At 42.0% G+C, this 15,739-nt stretch overlaps 1 protein-coding gene across 1 annotated transcript in view; it reads left to right on the plus strand.

Annotated features, from left to right (window-relative positions):
* The first annotated feature begins 3,650 nt into the window (after positions 1–3,650).
* LOC137434319 (signal-transducing adaptor protein 1-like) overlaps positions 3,651–15,739 on the plus strand; it is a 55,341-nt gene continuing 43,252 nt past the window's right edge. The window contains exons 1-4 of the mRNA XM_078785490.1: positions 3,651–3,922; positions 9,552–9,626; positions 11,676–11,780; positions 12,035–12,091. Of these exons, the coding sequence (XP_078641616.1) occupies positions 3,839–3,922; positions 9,552–9,626; positions 11,676–11,780; positions 12,035–12,091 (321 nt within the window). The 5' untranslated portion in view covers positions 3,651–3,838. The remainder of the gene's footprint in view (positions 3,923–9,551; positions 9,627–11,675; positions 11,781–12,034; positions 12,092–15,739) is intronic.

Here is a 15,739-nt window from a genome sequence, read left to right on the forward strand (position 1 = left end):
TGGTCAATACAATCTGGGGGGAAAAAGTGTCATTTCTTTTGCAACATGTGGTCAATACAATCTGGGGGAAAAGTATCATTTATTTTGCAACATGTGGTCAATACAATCTGGGGGGAAAAAGTAGCATTTATTTTGCAACATGTGGTCAATACAATCTGGGGGAAAAAGTATCATTTATTTTGCAACATGTGGTCAATACAATCTGGGGGGAAAAAGTGTCATTTCTTTTGCAACATGTGGTCAATACAATCTGGGGGAAAAGTATCATTTATTTTGCAACATGTGGTCAATACAATCTGGGGGGAAAAAGTATCATTTATTTTGCAACATGTGGTCAATACAATCTGGGGGGAAAAAGTATCATTTATTTTGCAACATGTGGTCAATACAATCTGGGGGGAAAAAGTGTCATTTCTTTTGCAACATGTGGTCAATACAATCTGGGGGGAAAAAGTATCATTTATTTTGCAACATATGGTCAATACAATCTGGGGGAAAAAGTATCATTTATTTTGCAACATGTGGTCAATACAATCTGGGGGGAAAAAGTGTCATTTCTTTTGCAACATGTGGTCAATACAATCTGGGGGAAAAGTATCATTTATTTTGCAACATGTGGTCAATACAATCTGGGGGGAAAAAGTATCATTTCTTTTGCAACATGTGGTCAATACAATCTGGGGGGAAAAAGTATCATTTATTTTGCAACATGTGGTCAATACAATCTGGGGGGAAAAGTATCATTTATTTTGCAACATGTGGTCAATACAATCTGGGGGGAAAAGTATCATTTATTTTGCAACATGTGGTCAATACAATCTGGGGGGAAAAGTATCATTTATTTTGCAACATGTGGTCAATACAATCTGGGGGGAAAAGTATCATTTATTTTGCAACATGTGGTCAATACAATCTGGGGGGAAAAGTATCATTTATTTTGCAACACCCTATAGAACTGCAGTAGACAATGTAGCGCATGTTAAAGGGAAAGCACTACCAAGACAGATAAGAAGGGAGGGCGACTGAAACAAAATGAAGTACGTACAAAAATATTAACTGCAAGGGCACCTGGTAGCGAATACATCCGCCAGATTGAACAGTTTACGTTTTATATCCACTGATAGCAAGGCCACTTCTGGATTCGGATCTGAACCAAAATCGAATCATTTCGTACTTGTCACACACCCAACCTGTCCACCAAATTTCATCCGAATTCATGCACAACTTTTTCAGATATCATGCTATATATAGTTTTTAGCCCTATCACTCAAAGGTGAAAAATCACTTTAAACATTAAAAAAAACTTCTTAGATCCGGATCTGGATCTTCACCAAAATCAAATCATTTAGTCCATGTCATATATCCAACATGTCCACCAAGTTATATCCGAATCCGTCCACAACTTTTTGAGATATGCTGCACACAAACAAACAAATAAGAAGACGTCGGGCAGAACATGATACTTGCAAAATCCACCCCTCCCAAAAATAAAAGGTGTAAGGTGGGACAGAGTATGTCTGATCTGTCCGTTTGAGTTGGACAGAGATCGAGAGTATGTCTGTGTACATGTGCGGGGGAGGGAGGGGAGGAGGAGGGGGAGTACACATCTGTGGGTTTTGAATGGGAAGGGAGAGGAATAGGGCAAGAGTGAAGGTGTGTCTGTGTGTGTGTATGTTTGTGTGTGTGTGTGTGCGGTGTGTGTGCGTTCGCATGATAATGTAAAGCGCCACGAGGGTCGTTTACTCTGCTTGATGGGGCTATATAAGACTCCTTTATTATTATTACTAATGACTACTACTACTACTACTGACTAATATGAAACAGAAACCCAAATACTGCATGGAGTCATCAGAAGGAACCCACAAAAATGTAAAGAGCAAAGATGGAGTCATCAGGAGGAACCTGGATAGGATTCGGATTTCACCCGCTACCCTACTACCCTCAAACACATCTAGGCGCAGCCAAGTGAACCTTCCAGATAAAAAAAAAACATTCTGCAAGAATTCACTTCTGCTAAGACAGACAGATAAAGAAGGAGAGAATTAAATACGAAGCAAGAATTAGAATGAACTAGAACGGGCACTCGGTAGAGCGCATACCTTCGCCGCAGCTACTGTTCTGTACTTGGCATGGGAGTGTAGGGAACAGAACAACAAAAATACGATTTTGACCTTTTCGTGACCTTGACCTTGACCTTTGACCCGATTGCTCCCAAAATCTAATCAAATGTGTCCCGTATAATAACCAATCATCCCACCAAATTTCATGCAATTCGGTTGAATACTTTTTGAGTTATGCGAATAACATACACACACACACACAGACATACAAATAAATACACAGCGATCAAAACATAACCTTCCGCTTTTGCGAAGGTAACAAGCATTCTGAGTATTGCGCTGCAATACATGTCCCCTACCAAAGTTCAAAGTGCCAGAACTTTGTCAAAAATGATCGAATATGCAAATTTATGCATGGTTTTCAAACTTGATCTGAGGTATGCTGAGACACGTGTGTGTCACGCCTCGCCTCGTTGATAAGCCCCCGAGGTCGCTCCGTGGAGCAGCCTGCACGTATTGCACTGTGTGAATTATATAATTACCAACTCACGGTCTGAGGTACTAGCGATTCAAGAGATATACATTTCTTTTTTTCTTTTAATTAACGATATCTGCCAAACGACGTGACCAATCGCAAATTCCAAAAGGACATTTTAGTAGACTGACATGCTGAACAGATCTGTGAAGTTTCCCCTCGATTGGATCAAAAATGAGGGAGGAGCTCGGTTTTAAAGGTTCATGCTTAAAAACGTCATAACTCTGAAACCATGTACCAAGTTTGAAATCATTAGCATTAAGAGTTTAGAAAAAAAGTCCGGAAAACTGTTCTTTGCATGACGGACTGACAGACTGACAGACGGAGGGACCGAGTGCAAACCTATAGTCCCCTCCGGTGTACACCGGTAGGGGACTAACAAGCATTCTGAGTATTGCGCTGCAATACATGTCCCCTACCGGCAGTCTGTCGTCCGGAAAACTGTTGGGGAAATTACCAAAGTTCAAAGTGCCATAACTTTGTCAAAAATGATCGAAACGTCGTGAAGTTCGAACTTGATCTGCAACTTATCATGAGGAAACCATGTGCCAAGTTTGAAATCATTAGCATTAAGAGTTTAGAAAAAAAGTCCGGAAAACTGTTCTTTGCATGACGGACGGACAGACTGACAGACTGACAGACGGAGGGACGGAGTGCAAACCCATAGTCCCCTCCGCTGTACACCGGTAGGGGATTAATAAAGAGAAATATGAAAAAGTAGAAAGAATTACTAATTCCAATACTACAACTGACGACTACTACTCCGACCCAATCATTCCCACCTTCTTGTGATGTTGTTGGCCCAAACCTTTCACGAACTGGCTGGCAAGGCTTGATGTTCAATGTTTGCTGCAATTTGGACATTTTGACAGGTTTCCATCGTCAGGTGGAACAGGGACAATAACTTCACATCTTCATTGAAGTTTTTAACCACATTTCATGAACTTGCTCGTCAGGAATTAAATGTCACCCGAAGTTGCGAAACTGGATGAACATGGTAAATACCTGCCGACATTGTTATGTCAATACGTCATGGTAACATGGTAAGGTATAAAAGACATTTGAATTTACCCTCCAGCACGCGTTCGTGATCTCGCTGCTCTGGACGTGGTGCCTTCGGTGCTGGTTGTGGTTCGGTGCTGGTTGTGGTTCGGTGCGGGTTGTGGTTCGGTGCGGGTTGTGGTTCGGTGCGGGTTGTGGTTCGGTGCAGGTTGTGGTTAGGAAGACGGTCGTTAAGGTCGTTATGAACGACCCACCTGTTAACCGACCGGTGCACGAGGAAGAAAACTATTATGAAGGATACATATCGACATCCTTCGATGACACGGTGAGTGACTTTCTACAGGTGTCTTGTCTATCTCTGATTCGTGTGTCTCTACGTGACGCAGGTGTCTGCGTGTAGTTGAAAGCAATGCTTGAGCTACGTTTACAGGTGAGCTACGCTTCCAGGTGAACTACGTTTACAGGTGAGCTACGCTTACAGGTGAGTTACGCTTACAGATGAGTTACGCTTACAGGTGAGTTATGCTTACAGGTGAGATACGTTTACAGGTAATCTTTGCTTCAGTTGTTTTTAAGTTCGTGGGGTGAGACACTCACAATTGTCCGAAGATAAGGAAATGTTTTTTATTACTTTTCAACACATAAAAAGAGTGTCTGATGGGATGCTGCGGAGGTAGCGCTCTGGGTTCGATTCCAGACGCGTCTATAAACTCTCGGATCGGTGCTTCCACCTTTGGATGGACGTTAAGCCGGGTGTCCTTCCTGCTCGCAAGCGGACGTTCAGCCGTTGGTGGAAGGGAAAGGTCCCATGTTTATTTTTTGCGAAGAGTGGAGTTATCGCAGGCATCCTGGACAAATTACGAATTCCTCCCAAAATCAGCTCCAGTTGAACGGCATCCCTAACCTAGGCCAAAAACGTTCCCACGCAGATCCCACAAGAAGGTGGAAATGGAAACAAAGGCATCAGCCAACACGTGTGCTCGACCATGAGGATTTTCTAACTCCTTTAATGGAGCTGGTGCTCCTTTTTAGACTCAAGATAGTTAAAACCATTGACTATCACATTGGCCTCATAAACTTTTGACTCCTTGTAGCTTTATTCCCCTTTATATCCCGTAGACCCGATGGACCCCTTTAGACCCTTTAGTCTACTCACTACTATTGGAACATACCTATTAAGACCCTCTAGACTTTTAAATACCCTTTTGACACATTAGATCCCTTACACCCATGAGACCCCATCGACCCTTAGATCCCTTAACAATCTTTAAATCCCTTAGACCTCTTTTAAATGCTAACTACCAATTGAACATACCGTTTAGAGTTTAGACCTTTCGACCCATAAGACCATTTCACCCGTTAGACCCCTTCAGACCCTTTAAACCACCTAGACTACTGAAACGATAGACTTAGACTACACTTACACCTACTACTTTCAGGAATGAAGTAAGTACTGTTGGAACATACCTTTTTAGACCTTTCAAACCCTTAAGACCCCCTATATAACCTCTATAAACCCACGGGATTTCATAAACCTCTTCGACTGTTTGGACCTTTCCACCCTTTAGACACCTTTGACCCTTTTGACCTTTAGACCCATTATAGCCCTTTAAACACACACCACACAAACCTCAAAAGAGTCTTCTTGCAATATGCAGACTATATATTTTTTCAGCAGGTAATGTGCAAACCCTACCCACCCAGACGGTGAGTACTCTGCTGGTTTAAGATGAACTTAAGTTTGGGGTGTAATTTAAGGCTTTTGAAACAACTGTTACCGTTCAATATGTCATGGGAATTGTGGTGAAGATCAGATTTGTGTAAAAACTGTGGTGTGTTTTTTTTAATCATTATCCAGTGCAACAGGTGTCTGCTTTTGGTTTTTCATTGGAAATCCTATTGGTCACATGGTTTTGCATCTTCTCAGGTGTTTTTTTTTTACTGTGCGCTCCCAAAGCGAAACCAGGGTTAGGCATTCGGTTACGTGTCTGCATTTTTAAAATTGAGATTTTCTCAGCAACCGTTGGTTTAATTGACACGAAAATTTTACCATAGGAGCGCCTCCACCTGTATAATTTTTTTATTCATAATTATGACGTCATAGGTCACCTGGCATAGGATGCAATCTTGGAAAAAAGTTACAACTTTATATCGCCGAAACCCCTCAATGGGAAAAATTGAAACAAAGCTAACTGACGAGTACTCCATGGGGAATAAGACATGTTAATGATGATGTCATCGGGACCTTAATTATGACGTCATAATTCGACAAGTATAACGCTTGATCCAATCAGTATGAATTTTTGTTTCTACAACTGTTGGTCCGATTGACACGAAATTTTCACCATGGAGCGCCTCCTCCTGTAGAATATTTAAACGATAGTTATGACATCATAGGTCACGTGCTACAGGCGCCATCTTGGAAAAACTTCACACCTCTATCTCTGAAACCGCTCCATGAAAAAAAACTGAAATGCGGCTGATTGTAAAGAACTCGGCATGGGGAATAAGTGTTGATAACAATGACGTCATTGGTGCCTTAAATATGATGTCATAATTCGACAGGGAAAACGCTTAATCTGATCATTTTTAAATGTCTTGAGCGTGATCTACACAATTATATTAGTGAATATAAATTTATGATGTAATTTTTCACGTGGTCTCGCAGCCATATTGGATCAAAGAAAAAAAAACCTTTCAAAAACAGAAGAGTTGGCTTGCATCAACTTTTTTTTATACACACAAAAATATGCTATTTTTTGTATGCAGAGTCAAGGCTCGTGTAAGAGCTAACAGATTAAACACAAAAAAACATAAACGGACACATAAAACATATTTATAAGAGGAGCGAGAGACAAGAGGGGGAGAGAGAGGGAATCACACAAGTACAACAACAGGAGAGAACAGGGACGTCGGTAGATCTGTGGAAAGGGGAGGGCTGGGGAGGAGGAAGGGGTACACGGTATAAAGCAAATGAACACTACTAGGAATTTCAGGAATGAAGTCTGAGACTGAAAGAGGTGGATTTTGAGTGTTTTAACGGGGGTAGAAAAGATCAAGGTTTTCGATGGAGGAAGATAAGAGATGGTGGTGAACAGCTGTTTCGAAGACCTGGAGGGAGGAGAGGGATTGAAGAGAGTGAGAGAGTTTGTTCCAGAGGCAGGAGAAAAGAGTGAAGGTGAGCAGAGAGTCTTGCTTTTGGTAGTTTCACCAGTAGAGGGTTGCTGGCAGATCTTGTACTTCCTGAGGGAATATTTTGGGGACAGGGCACAGGCAGAGCTGTGGGAGCAAAGACCAGAGAGGAGTCTGTAGAAGACAGAAAGACCACCAACCTGCCTGCGGTGAGAGAGAGAGAAATTCCCTCAGAATCAGCTTCATCACAGGAGATTCCAATAATTCTGAAAGCTTTGGTTTCAACAGCGTGAAGCCGAGCTAGGTGTGAGGCAGGAGCACCAGCCCAGAGGGGAGAGCAGTATTTCCATTGTGCTGCAGATGAAAGCCTTGTATGTGGTGAGGAGCTCAGGTGTGCCAAGGAAGGACTTCGCATGACGGAGGATGCCCAGTCGGCGACTGGCTTTGGAGGCCAGCTTGGAAATGTGGTTTTCCCAGGAAAGATCATGGCAGATAGTGAGACCCAAAAGCTTGAGTGACAGAACTTCTTCAAAAGGATTGTTGAGAAAGTAGATGAGAGGATTGTCCAGTCGGTCTTTTCAGAGAGACATAGTGAGAGTGTGAGATTAGTCAGGATTGAAAGACATGTTCCACTTGTTTGACCAGTCTGTGATTTTGTCCAGGTCTGCAGAGAGTGAGGAGGCTGCAGGCTGCCGATCTGAGGGATGAGAGATGGAGCGACAGAGAGTGTAGTCATCAGCAAAGAGATAGAGAGGATTTTCAAGAGAGTCAGAGAGATCATTGAGGAAGACCAGAAAAAGCACAGGGCCCAGAACACTGCCTTGGGGAACTCCAGTGTGAACAGGAAGGGGAGATGAGAGAATTCCATTCTGACTGTGACCGGAGAGGAAGTCCGCAGGCCATGTGTGGAGATTTCCATGGATACCATTGGAGGAGAGTTTGGTGAGCAGAGCTGGGTGCCAGACCGTATCGAAGGCACGTGATATGTCAAGGGAGACAGCTCTAATTTCCTGTTTGGCATTGAGGAGTTCCATCCATTGTTGAGACAGCAGAAGCAGCATGTCCAGCGTAGAATGACCTGGTCTGAAACCAAATTGATGATCGGAGATCAAGCCATTGGAGAAGAGGAAGGATTTGATATCTGAAGCAATGATGGATTCCATGACTTTGCTGATAATTGGGAGCAGGCTGATTGGTCTGTCGTTGCAAGGATCTGTTTTTGCACCTTTTTTGTGTAAAGCGGTAATGTTTGCTGATTTCCAAGCAGATGGAAGATGACCTTGAATCTTATAGAGGGTGAAGAGAACAGAGAGAGGGTGAGATAGAGCGACAGAGCAGGATTTTAAGACCCGTGGGCTGATGCCGTCTGGTCCAGTTGCAGAATCAGAGTCGAGGTTTGACAAAAACTTCTCCACCTTGTCAGGAGGAAAGGACACAGAGTCCAGGAGCAGTTGGGTTCGACTGGGTAAGGTGGGAACAGAGAAAGATGGGTTTGGGACACAATATTTTGAGGCAAACACAGAGTTGAGGCATTCGGCTTTTTCACGTGTGGAGTCAGCTGTGTAGCCATTTGAGGTAAGGGAGAGGATTGACTTTGAGTTGACTGCGCCGGATAAGTTTTCTATGAATACCATCTAGTTAATTATTTTAGGGGTCGTGGTTATGAGGTTTAACCACTTTTCCTCCCTTTTTATTTTTTTTAATTGTACATTTGATATTGTCCAATGGTTGGCACCAACTTTTTAATTGGTCTGTATCGGCCCTTGATGAGGGCTATCGGTTTCCTTTGGACACCTGGCCAGGTCTGATGTTCAACTAATGTTAGGGCAGGAACTTGGAATTTCGCCATTTTTTGAATTTGGTCATTTTTTGAATTTGCAGGAATTTGGAACTTGGCCGTTTTTTGAATTTGGCAGGAATTTGGAATTTGTTTATGGTGCTGGCAATAGCTCACCTACTCTTTGCGAAGGACACTGTGGGATCTTTATCTTTCACCAACTAAAAGTGGTAGATGGTATGCCCAGTGTAACATCCATCTGATAGACGACACATGGCACACACATTGATGAATCACCCTGCCTGTGAAATGCCAGGGTGGCAGTTTATAGCTGGGTTTGGATTTGAACCCAAGCTAGACAGTTTAGAGGCGAGCGTGTGTACCTCTAGGAGTCTAAGCCAGTCTACCCAATTTATTTTCATGGTGCCTAGCCTGGTGTTGGCTTAGCGGTTAGGGTGCGGCTTGGGATCCTGGGATCCTGGGATCCTGGGTTCGAATCCCGGCCGATCGCTGAATTAACACCAGGGGGGTTGACTCAGCCTGATCATCCTTCCGAGGTCGGCAAACCAGTTCACTGGTAATTCCCTGTGTGTCACAAGAGGTGACTAACAGGGTTGGTGGAAGGAAGGGCATCCGGCCATAAAACTAAAGGGGACCACTTTGTCCGAAAAAGGCCAACCCCTGCTCTGCGGGGAAAAATGGCCTTAAAAAGTGGTTCTTCTTTCATGGTGCTCCAATTATTGCTGGATATGTATTGTTTGTTTAATTGTTTATTTGCGTTGTTTATTTTTCTTAAATCGTCGAGACAAAGTTCAATATGTGCTTCTTGATGTGTGGGAAGGGTGAATTTGATCTGATGGGTACATGACAAGGGGAGAATGTATGCAGCATGCAATAGCTCAAAATTCCCCTGCTATTTGCATATGTAATATATAGATGGCCCCGAAGGCACATGATTCAGAGTTATTTTTCTATTGTTGTATGCATTTTCCTAATGATGATGAAAACCATGAGTATAATGTTTGTTTTGTGTGTGTGCATTCAGAATACCAGAAGCAGATATTTGGTGCAGCTTCAAGGGGCCTTTCTTGTTTTTTATCCTGAAACGTCACGTAGACAGGTGAGGCTGAAAAACAAACACATATAATTCTGTATACGGTATACAGTGCTCTTTTTTACTATCACACAGCATTATTATGATTATTATTTCACTAAGTATCTGAGCCTAATTAAGTACACTACATTACAAAGTTTTGCGAGAGTAATCCTCCCAACCTGTGTGCACATAGTTTTCCCATTCTGCAAAGCATTATGTGCTCTTGTTGGACAATGTTGCATTACCAACTTGCAAAACTATGGTGAGGCCCTCACAGCTATCTGCATGACAACACACCTTGCCATACTACTGCTATTTCCATAATAATTCATTCGACCACGAAGGAAACGAAAATCTGAAAAACCAGTCCAGCACCCCTAACCCCCCTCACCTGAAAGAAGGGGCACCTTCATGTTCAGGGAATGTGAGGGCAACATACCACCATGGAACCATCCACAACATTTCCCATAGAGGGAAACTTGACTGATGCGGGGAAGTACGAGGGCTAGGGTAGGCATACGGTGGGGACAGGGGAGTTGGACAAGCTGGACACAGCCGCAATCTCGAATTCACATAAGTGGAAAGACGAACAGGAATCTCAGAAATAGGTGGGCCTGGGGCGGGCTAATTGGGGTAGAAAGAACCATGGTTGTAGTTGGGAGATGACCTGTGGTGGTGCTGAACAGCTGTCTTTAAGCCCTGGAAGGAAGAATGAGATTGAAAAGACTGAGGAAAACGGTTCCACAGGTGGGGAAAAAGAGGAACAAATGAATGGACGTGTGCAGTGATTCTGGATTTTAAGAGTTTCACAAGAAGGGAGTTTCTGATAGACCACATTTGCCTGAATAATCTTGGGGGAGCGAAAGGGGGCACAGAGCATGGAAAGGGCAGAGAGTGCAAGACCAGAAAGTTCCTCTACAAGCCTTGACATTGTATAGAAAAAAAATAAAAATTAAATAAAATGCTTCAGTTAGAGTCGTGTTTGAAAAAGATTCCTGATGAGTCATATCGAAGGTAAGTGTACTACCTCTTTCGGGAATATACAGTATACTTTTTGGAACGCTGAGTGCATCTTCCATCCAATCATCACATAATTTTGGTTTAAAAAAAAGATCACCATGGGTAGGCACTCTTATGTTGAAAGTTTTATGTCAATTGCTCAAGCAGTTGCAGAGAAAACGAATTTGAAAGCAAAGGAGGGTGAAAAGTGAGGGCGGAAGAAAAAGCAAACAAACAAACAAAAAATAAAACCTCCCAATTTTAAGGGTTTTTTCTTTGATCTAATATGGCTGCCAGTCCACGGGACTGATGACATCATAAATTTACATTCTCCACTATAATTAGATGACATCATAAAATTACATTCTCCAATATAAATAAATCACGCTCCAATATAATTCTCCAATATAATTAGATGACATCATAAAATTACATTCTGCAATGTAATAAGAGCATTAGATCACGTAGATCACGCTCAAGAAATTTCAAACTGGTCGGACAAACTGTTGTTTGTCGAATTTTGAATTATGACATTATTATGATTCGAATTATGTACTTGTCCAATTATAACATCATAATGAAGACACCAATGACATCATCGTTCACAACACTTATTCAACATATGGAGTTCTTTACAATGAGCCACGTTTCAATTATTTCCATGGAGTGGTTTCAGATATATACAGGTCCAAATTTTTTGGTTTTCTAAGATGGTGCCTTACCATGTGACCTATGACATCATAATTATCACAAAAATTTCTAAGTACTATGATGAAAGATTTGTGTCAATTCGAGAAAAAGAATTTTTAAAATGCAGGCATGTAGTATGTACGTGCCCGATCACTTAACCCCGATTTTCTCATTGCGAGCGTATACATTAGCATATAACAAGATACATCTACATGCTTTAGCTTATAACAGGGTACATCTACATACATTAGCACAATTATATCTAAAATCTGTTCTGATAAAATTGCTGATAAAAAGAGAAAAAGTTCATTTTGTTTTTATCTTGGCAATTATTCGGTAAACGGAATTAAAAAAGAATGCTGTTCACTCTTCTCTCCATCACAGTACGTAGAGAGAATCAATTTGGCCCAGGACACCAGGATAGGGCTGGTCCAGGGAGAGAATCTTGAACTCAAATTATCCATTGGAACCAGAACATGGACGTTTGAGGTGAGTATTGAGAATATATATATATATATATTAATGCAATTGCTATGACGAACAAACTCGACCTCACTCCGTTTGTTTCCATTTTAAACATTGCTGAGGATGTCGAAGCATTCTCCCAAGTAGTTCTTTAGTAACTGGCATAACGAAGTTGTATTTTCCACTGATATTTGTTGTATTTATTTCTTTATTTATTTTTCATCTACTGATGCAGAACTTTTACTTTTGAACCTAACCTTTGCTGTTGTTACCACCAGGTGGACACCCAGGAGCAGGCAATGCTGTGGGAGGCCACGATCCTAACCGTCACACAGGTGAATTTCACAACATTTTCACTTTCTTCCACCTCCGTGAATCATCTCAAGCAATTTCCCCCTCCTTCGTCCTCCTTTTTTTTCTCCTCCTTCCAAAGGGGGGGGGGGGGGCTTTAAAAGTTATATGAATGAGACATTCACAATAGTCCAAGACGTGTCAATATTATTTTTCAAATTGGAACTATACAGTGCGTATCAAAAAAAAAGGTAATCCGAATTCAAGGGGTTAATATGCAAAGGTTATTAATTTTGCCATTTTACATGTGGTTTACTAATTAAGAGGAGATCCTCAGCTTTCCATCGATACCTTCCATGCATCATTGCTGTCACACATGACCGAGTACATGTTCATTGAAAATGACAAGTTCAAATCGCATTTTTACAAGTTTGGCTAATCGATGCAAGTCAGGATAATTGGTGCAAAATGAACGTCAGATGTGAACTTTTCTCAGGAATGATTGGCCTTTATGCACCCACACCTTCAATATGTCCACCTCCCCTTTCAACACAAAACTCACAGTGGCGGAGCATGCCCTGAACTGCTCGTCTCACCAAAACCGGGTCATTGCGCAAAGCATCCACTTCATGTCGAATACGGCCCTGCATTTCGTCAAGATCATGGGGAGGAGTTACGAACACCTTGTTCTTTAAATGTCCGCAAATGAAATAATCACATGGTGTGAGGTCAGGTGATCTTGGCGGCCATTCCCCGGCATGGTTGAGGGCAATGACTCGGTCTCCAAAGAGTTCCCTCAGTCGATCTCGGACAGCGATAAGATGATATGCTGGGGCGCCGTCTTGGGCCCACCAGAGATATCTGAAGACACCACGAACCTGTCGCTCAAAGTTCTCCTCCAGCTGCAGTAAAACTTCATCATTGATCATCTGCAGATACCTGTTACCATTGACATTCCTTTGAAAGAAAAATGGTCCGATCACCTGACCACTTCCACAAAGTCCCAACCAAACAGTCCACTTTTGTCGATTCATGTTGGTGTCAAAATTAAATTCCGGGGGTTGTCCTGTCGGTGCATATTCAAGAACATTATGGGTATTGACCTTGTCGTCCATGGCGAAAGCAGCTTCGTCACCGATAACGAGATACCGCAGGAAATTGACATCTCCTTCGCAACGTGCTCTCAACCATCTGGCAAGCACCAGCCTCCTGGCAAAATTCCCTGGCGTAAGTTGATGCCGGATGTGAATCTGATATGGATGTTGGTGGAGGTCCAGTCTTGTGATTCGGTTGAATGTTGCCGAAGGCAATCCCGTCCCATTTCGTCTTGCGCTGGTATCCTGAGGATACTCCAAAACTTGCTGCCTTACTGCTGCAATGTTCATTTCCGATCGCCCAGTGCGCCTCCTACCAGAATTCTCCTTGTTGCGGTTGAGGCTCGTGACATGCTCTTGGTATTTTCTAACATTCGCCCAGATGGTTTTGGCTGCTGGAGGCTCCCGTTCTGGGAAACGTTCCCTGAACGCATCACGAGTTCGCTGCAAACTTCCAGTTTGGTGAAAGGTTGTAACCACGAAGGTCCACTGCTCAGTCGTAAGTTGAACCATCTTTTCAATGACTCAGACTGTCTCGAAACCCATACAGTGTCGGCCAATCTTAAATACCCATCTTAAACAAAGGATGACGCAACCGACAATTACCAGACCAGCTTAACAATTTTACATAATCAACTTGGCAGTCGACAAGTAATGCGTCCATTAAAAAACTGTCTTGCACTGATTAGCCAAACTTGTTAAAATGTGCTTTGAACTTGTCATTTTCAATGAACACGTACTCGGTCATGTGTGACAGCAATGATGCATGAAAGGCATCAATGGAAAGCTGAGGATCTCCTCATAATTGGTAAACCACGTTTAAATTGTCAAACGAAATAACCTTTGCATATTAACCCCTTGAATTCGGATTACCTTTTTTTTGATACGCACTGTGTATAATTATGACAAATATGTATATATATATATATATAGTCACGTGAAAAAGTAAGTACACCTCATGTAAAGTTTTGACTTTTTCATATTTCAACATACAGCTATTTGATCTTCATTCCAACAATATTGATTGATAAAGGTGATATAATATAACAAATATCATGAAACATTTACATTTTGTAGTCCATTGTATAATTTAAATAAACATCAATGCAAATTTCGCATTTGGGAAAAGTAAGTACACCCTTGGCTCTAATAGGTGGTATTGCCCCCTTTGGCAGAAACAACCTCAAGTAGGCGTTTCTTATAACTGTCTACCAGTCTCTGACACCGACTGCGAGAAATTTTTGCCCACTCCTCCATGCAGAATTCTTTCAGCTATGCGATGTTTGAGGGGTTTCTTGCATGCACAGCTCGTTTCAAATCCCCCCACAACATTTCGATGGGATTTAGATCCGGCCTTTGACTTGGCCATTCCAGAACCCTCCATTTCTTTCTTTTCAGCCATTCCTTGGTGGATTTACTGGTATATTTAGGGTCATTGGCATGTTGCAAGGTCCACCTTCGGTTGAGCTTCAACTTTCCGACAGATGGCCTCACATTATCCTCAAGCACCCTCTTGTACAATGAAGAATTCATAGTGGATTCTATGATGGTGAGCTGCCCAGGCATTGATGCAGCAAAGCTGCCCCAAACCATAATATTTCCACCACCATGCTTTACAGTTGGTGTCAGGTTCTTGTGGACAAATGCTTGTCCTTCTGGTACTGTGGCCAAATAGCTCTACCTTTGACTCATCTGTCCAGAGCACATTGTTCCAGAAGTGCTGGTCTTTGGCTAGGTGTTCATTGGCAAACTTTAGTCTTGCCCTGATGCTCTTTCTGGACAGCAAAGGTTTCCTCCTGGCACACCTCCCATGTAGATCAAATTTGTGCAGCCTCTTTCTAATGGTAGACCCGTGCACTTTGACATCAACAGTGGCAAGAGCTACCTGTAGGTCCCGTGATGACATTCTGGGGTTCTTAGAGACTTCTTTCAGCATCTTGCGGTCTGCTCTTGGGCTGAACTTGCTGGGGCGGCCTGGCCTGAACAAGTTGGCAGTTGTTTGGAATCTTCTCCACTTGTAGATGATCTTCCGGACAGTCGAATGATTGATTTCAAATTGTTTGAAGATCTTTTAAAATCCCTTCCCAGACTCGTAGGCATCTATAACCTTCTTTCTGAAGGCCTCAGAGAGCTCTTTTGATCTAGGCATGGTGACGCCACACACTTCAACAACAAAGAGCAAACCAAACTAAATGTCTGCGGTTTAAATAAGACAGGTTCCTCCAAGATCCTCTCTAACAATGTTCTAATCATTTGCACCTGAGCTGGTGCACCTGATTCCAATTTTAGGTATTTGAAGTAGTGATAAATGTGGGGGTGTACATACTTTTCCCAAATGCGAAATTTGCATTTATGTTTATTTAAATTATACAATGGACTACAAAATGTAAATGTTTCATGATATTTGATATATTATATCACCTTTATCTATCAATATTGTTGAAATGAAGATCAAATAGCTGTATGTTGAAATATGTTGAAAAAGTAAAAACTTTACATGGGGTGTACTTACTTTTTCACGTGACTATATATATATATATATATATATATATATATATCTACATACATACATTCATACACACATACAGTATATGTATG

This window comes from Myxine glutinosa, chromosome 10 (assembly GCF_964187855.1).
Source record: "Myxine glutinosa chromosome 10, kmMyxGlut1.1, whole genome shotgun sequence".
Lineage (NCBI taxonomy): Eukaryota > Metazoa > Chordata > Myxini > Myxiniformes > Myxinidae > Myxine > Myxine glutinosa.